This window comes from Helianthus annuus, chromosome 6, assembly GCF_002127325.2.
Source record: "Helianthus annuus cultivar XRQ/B chromosome 6, HanXRQr2.0-SUNRISE, whole genome shotgun sequence".
Lineage (NCBI taxonomy): Eukaryota > Viridiplantae > Streptophyta > Magnoliopsida > Asterales > Asteraceae > Helianthus > Helianthus annuus.
Window position 1 is genome coordinate 22,231,153 of NC_035438.2, and position 6,290 is coordinate 22,237,442.

At 34.4% G+C, this 6,290-nt stretch overlaps 1 protein-coding gene across 1 annotated transcript; it reads right to left on the bottom strand.

The window, feature by feature from the left end:
- Positions 1-241: 241 nt before the first annotated feature.
- LOC110884488 (sm-like protein LSM5) lies at positions 242-3,248 on the bottom strand. Its single transcript, XM_022132203.2, has 4 exons — positions 3,091-3,248; positions 2,881-3,004; positions 1,169-1,241; positions 242-468 (listed from the first exon to the last, which is right to left on the bottom strand). Exons 1-4 carry the CDS (start codon positions 3,122-3,124, stop codon positions 436-438), a joined length of 264 nt encoding a protein of 87 aa, XP_021987895.1. The 5' UTR covers positions 3,125-3,248; the 3' UTR covers positions 242-435.
- Between the last annotated feature and the right edge of the window lie 3,042 nt (positions 3,249-6,290).

Here is a 6,290-nt window from a genome sequence, read left to right on the forward strand (position 1 = left end):
TTTGTGAATCTTTATTTATAGCGAGCCTTCTTGCTCTTTATCGAAAAATCTAAATGACTCCATGTATTATTCATCCAAGGGGCTGCTTGGTGGCTTCTGAATGAGATGATCCAAAGCCTACCTCTCATACATCTGATTCGATCAGATCATCAGAGTACGACCTCAGATTTTTTACCTGACCCGCCAACTTTAAAGCATATATAAACATAAAAATATGATTTGAGAATTGCAAACAGAAAACTACAGAACATCCTGATCATAATCAAACCACTAGATATTACATAAGAGAACAAAAAACAATATCAAGAAACCATAATTGTTTCCAAAGTGTTTTTAGAATGTCATACAAAGGTTAAGGAATCCAATATGGGTTTAAAAAAGCACCCCATCCTTCAACATATCAATTCAAAGACTACCTGTAACTCAGTTTCATGTTCATTCTGCGTCTGGAGAACCACCAGGAACCAACTGCATCAAGACAACAGAACATTGTCGGGCTCAAAATTTGGTAAAAGAGGGAATTTGCAGCCGATTTGTGTTGATTTCACAAGAATTATGATTGAACACTTGAACCAAAACCAAGAAGAATGTAATTTTAGTTGAAAATGGTACTACTTACAATTAGGGCTGTAAACGAACCGAACGAACATGAACAAGGCCTTGTTCGTGTTCGTTCGTTAAGAATATTATGTGTTCACGAACGATTCATGAACACTTACCAAACGAGATTTTTTGTTCGTGTTCGTTCGTTAAGGAAATGAGCGTGTTCATGAACGGTTCACGAACACAGATAAAATCGACGAAGTTCAATTGTATTTTTCGATGTGAATAATAAGAAAGAAGGGTGGAGGTAGGGTTTCCTATTTTATTTGTTTGGGTAATGAGATAAATAAGAACTAGGGAATATAAAAGATTTAGATAAAATAAATAAATGCTAAAAAAATATTTAATGAACAACATAAACAAACGAACATGAACACGTTACCGAACGTTCATGAACGCAATTGAACGAACGAGACAGTTGTTCGTGTTCGTTCATTTAACTAATCGAACGGAATTTCTTGTTCATGTTCGTTCATTAACTAAACGAACGAACGTAAACGAACTTCCCTCCGAACGATTCATGAACTGTTCGCTGAACGTTCGGTTCGTTTACAGCCCTACTTACAATTGCTATGTTATTTCCATTGAGCAGAATCTGGTCAAGCTTTGTAATCCTACGCCCCTCGGGTGTGATTTCACTGCAACAAATAGATGTCATTGATGTATATCAGATACAATAACAGCAGCCGGAAACATGAAAAAGAGCACGATAGTTTTTCTTGGTAACCATGAGAACCCGTTACAGAAAACTCACGGGACCCACCAATATATTTGTGGGTCAAGCAGGACCAGGTATAATGCAACGCAGCTTACACCAGGCAGGTGCCCTTCAACTCTTCAAGGGGTTTCGGGCAGGAAACTAACGGAAGCTGGATTCGAACCCAAGACCATTACTAAATGGGAAATTCGGCGCTTACCATTGAGCCACCCCTTGAAGGTTAAGGAGGACAACAGTTATGTAAACTACAAGTTGTAACCACAAAAAAAAAAAAAAAAAAAAAAAAAAAAAAAAAAAAAAACGGTTCTACTTAAAATATTTCTCCACATCTTGAGTGACCCGGGTCAAAATAAGAGAACCACCAAGTAGAAGGAATAAGATTTTCAGTAATTGGTCCACAAACCCTATAAATCTTTTATAACATATATATATATATATATATATATATATATATATATATATATATATATATATATACAACCAAAAACACGGTTTAGAAACATCATATATAAGAGACTTAAGTGGAGTTCATGGATCCTTGTAACATCAAATACAAGAGACTATTTAACATGTTACTGAGAAATAAAAAAGATTAAGCAAATCACCAAGTTGATAGGTATACCCTACATAATCATCTCTGAATAATCTTGAAAGACGCTTTTCTAGAGATAAAGATATACTAACGTGTGTACTTGCCCATTACTTCACTATTTAACATGATGATATGATATCCACACAAAAGGGCTTTTTTTGTCCAAGATGCCACAAGTTGATCACTATGAAGTTCAAAGATAACTCTAAATATCATCATCATACTCAGTAAATCCCACCAATAGCAAAGCTAACGTAGGGTCTGAGAAGGGTAAGATGTAGACAGCCTTACCTCTACCTCATAGGAATAGAGAGGCTGCTTCCAGTGAGACCCCCCGGCTCGAAAAGATAACTCTAAATATGGTTGATCAAACAAACAAATAATTAAAGTTGATAAAATCTTTCTGGTGTTGGATTATTTTTGTGCAATGTTGTCAGAACCAGACCAGACCGAGAACCAACTATCTGGTGTTGGATTACTTTTGTGCAATGTTGTCAGAACCAGACCAGACCGAGAACCAACTACATAACCGTTCTATATGAGTACACTACACTTGAAGTCTTGAACCACCTCCATTTGGGCCCGGCCAGCAAAACCATATCAGTGGTTGGGCCGGATTTTCAAAACTTAATTATTTATTTTATCATTTTACCCTCTAAGATCTCATCTATATATATTCACTTACACCTTTAAGTTCCAGATTTCATATATTCCAAGTTTCACATTTTGTTAACATATAACAATACAGATATTAAATTTCTAGCCAATAATTTCACAGGAACCATCCATTAAAAAGTAAACATGAATGCAGATAACAAAATCTTATATTCCCTAAAAACAAAACCCTAATCCTAGGGTTTAAACAAACCCTAAAAAGTTATAACCAACTGAATCACATTCGTTACAACAAATTAACACAAATTAAAATCAAACTATCAAGAAGTGATCAAGAGTGAGAATTACTGACTATTCAGTGACATCTTCGAGAACCATGTTAACATAAACATCGAAACCTTTGAGGGTTCCAACGAGTTCCTTATCCCCTTTCATTATCACCCATATCTTTGAACCTATGCATCGATCTATCAGCTCTGCATCAACAAATAAATTTAGATTTGATTTAATAGTAACTTGTAGGAGATGATGTAAATGAAATAGGGTTATTAGTTATAAGAACCTGATGGGAGGAGCTGTGAAGGGTTGTGCGCCATTGATTTGGCTAGAATCGATTGGAAATTTGAAATTTGTTTTGTGTTTGGGTGAGAGTTTTCCCCTAAAATACACAAGGAAACATTGTTTACACCTATAAATTCTTTAATATTTTTAAAAATGGTTTTAAGTAGAGTAGAGAGGAAGGGGCTGTTTGGTAGCCTCTTAATGACCATTCAGATGCTACCTTTTAATGGTTTAAAACCTCTGAATGAATAAGAGGTAACCTCAAGTCTGAATGGTTAAGAGGTAACCTCTAAATGGTAAATCATCACATGTCACATTCTTCTACCTTCTCATTGGTAAAATTCTTAATGGTTCCATTAAGAGGTAGCCTCTTAATGACCATTCAGAGGCTACCAAACAGCCCCGAAATGTACAAAATCAGGGGGTAGGTTGGGAGGATTATTGGTCAGTGCCTGATATTTCGAATGGTATGTTATTTAAAAAAACCGATATGTATGGGGGTGTTTGTGATTCCTTCTCAATAAATACTTATTAACTTATATAAGTCATAAGTGAGAAGTTAGAAATTCTAACTTCTCAAAATAACTTAAATAAGTTAATCCAAACACTACAAAAACAACTTGTTAACTTTTATAAGTCAAGAAGTCATAAGTTGCTCCAAAATAAGCTAACCCAAACACCCCCTATATGTAATTTTTTAATAGGGTACTAGTATTAAGCCCCTGCGTTGTAACGGTTGTTGTAAAACTGTGTCAAGTAGTACCAATGCTATACCACTGTCAGCGACCACCAACACCGGAAAAGCTTGTAAAAACAAATTAAATAAAAACGAAAAAATAGCGCCGAACAAAAAGCAGACATGAAATCTTTGAATCACGAACGCTCGTTGCAAAGAAATTAAACCGAAACGTAAAACATAGAAAAAACTAACTAAGTCAATCCAGGACCCGCGTGTTGGTCGAACTTGTTAAACGGAGAAAAATAGATGTGCTGCGACGGGCCAGTCAAACGGGAAAAATATACGAAAAAATGTTGAACCCCACACGCACGTTGCAATGCATTAACTCACAAAATTTAGAACGAAACGAAAAGCTTGGGAAAGATGATAAGTATGGTGGACCAAAATTGAAAATAAAAAAGAGTTGGGATTAAATTGCAATAGATGAAAAACTTTAGGTTAAAAGTAAAAAAACAAAGGGTCTAAATTGCAAAATTAAAGTTATTCATTAAATTTAGATAAAGATAAGGATAAAAATAAATAATATTTATACATTAGTTATTAATATTAATATTAATATTAAAAGAAATTTATTAAATAATTATAAACAAAATTTATGAGATTGAAGGAGAGAATGACATGTGACATTATTTAGAGTCTTTTAGCCAAATCAATGGCGCACAAACAAAACTATTCTTATAGTGTTTTGATTAGATTAGATACCCATACAAACACCATCATAAGCCCACAAACAAAACTATTCTTATAGTGTAGATTAGTTATTAGCTTATTGTCATTAGGTTTAGACCTTTAGTGAGCCTAATACCCAATTCCGTTAAGGTCTAAGGGCACGTTTTTTCGTACTCGAACAAGGTACACGAATTCTCAAGGTAGGCCTATACAAAATAATATTATTTAATTGAAATGAAATAAAAATAGTAATTTTTATTGTAATTATGTGGATAAATATAAGGATTCCAACGTGAATGCTGAATTTGTTATTTTCAACAACTACAAACCCAAGTGTCGGCGCCGACATGGGAATAGGTGTGGCCCTTTGTTGGGCTAAATGGACGGCAAAGAAATAAATTTACGCTTTCGCTCCCAGCTAAATATTTCAATTTTGCCCTCGGTTAAAAATTACGATTTTATCCCGCTTTAAAATTACGATTTTGCCATTAGTTTAAAATTATGTTCTTGCCCCCACTTAAAAATAAATTTACGCTTTCGCTCCCAGATAAATATTTCAATTTTTCCCTCGGTTAAAAATTACGATTTTGCCCCGTTTCAATTTACAATTTTGCCATTAGTTTTTTTTCCCTTAAACTTTCGATTTTCCATCAGTTCAAAATTATGTTTTTACCCCTACTTATAAATAAATTTACGCTTTTGCTCCCAGCTTAAAATCCAATTTTGCCCTCAATTCAATATTACGATTTTGCCCCGTATAAATTTATAATTTTGCCATTAGTTTTTTTTTCTCACAGCCAAGTTACGATTTTGCCCTCAACTTAAATTTACATTTCGCCCATCATTTTTCTTTGTTTTCTTGGTGAAATTACAATTTTACCCCCAGTGTAAAATTAAAGTCGTGCTGACAGCTTCCTGGCACTCCCCCGTTGGTCCATTTAATTTACGATTTATCCCCGAATTAAAATTATGATTTTGCCCTCAGTTAAAATTTACGTTTTTCCCATCGTTTTAGTTTTTTTAGCAAAACTATAAAGGTTTTTTTTTAATTGGTTTACTCAATTTAATTTTTTTTCGTGTCAAGGAGCTGCCTAACACTGGCTCATTAGTCCTGAAAAATTACTCTTTTGCCCTGAGCCCAAAATTACGGTCTTATCATCGTTTTTGTTTTTTTTTCCTAGCAAAATTATAGTAGTCTATTTTTAATTGATTGAGAATTATTCAGTCATCCAACGCGGGCGGGGCATCAACTGGTTATGGTACACGGACTTTATTCGGTTTGTTAAGATATTAGGGCTACCCCGCCGTATATGGCTCAGGTAGTGGACTCAGCAAGAAGGATTGGGTAGTGTACACCGATGGAGAGGGATGTTTGACAACGGTCATGATTGGTCTTATAATTGTTGTGTTGACCATTTTCCAAAATTCTCCATCTAAAAGCTCGACAATTTCTTTCAATGATGCCTAGACATCATTACTGTAAATTGTGATTATAGTGAACTTTTAAAAGTAGAATGTTCATAGAACATGGCTAATTTAATCAAACTTATATCCCTCTTGATGCGAATATCTCGAGTTGTACAACACTCGACCCAACTATTTTAGTCCATACGTATTTTGTCAACTTCATATAATACGTTCTTGTGGTTTTGACATCATTAATTCTTCTAGGATTATCAATCCATGAGGGAATGTTTTCCATCTTATCCAAATATGCATGTGCTTTCACTCTTAGAAGTTTTGCTATATAAACTTACCCTTTTAATACATAGATATCTGTATCATATGCAAAA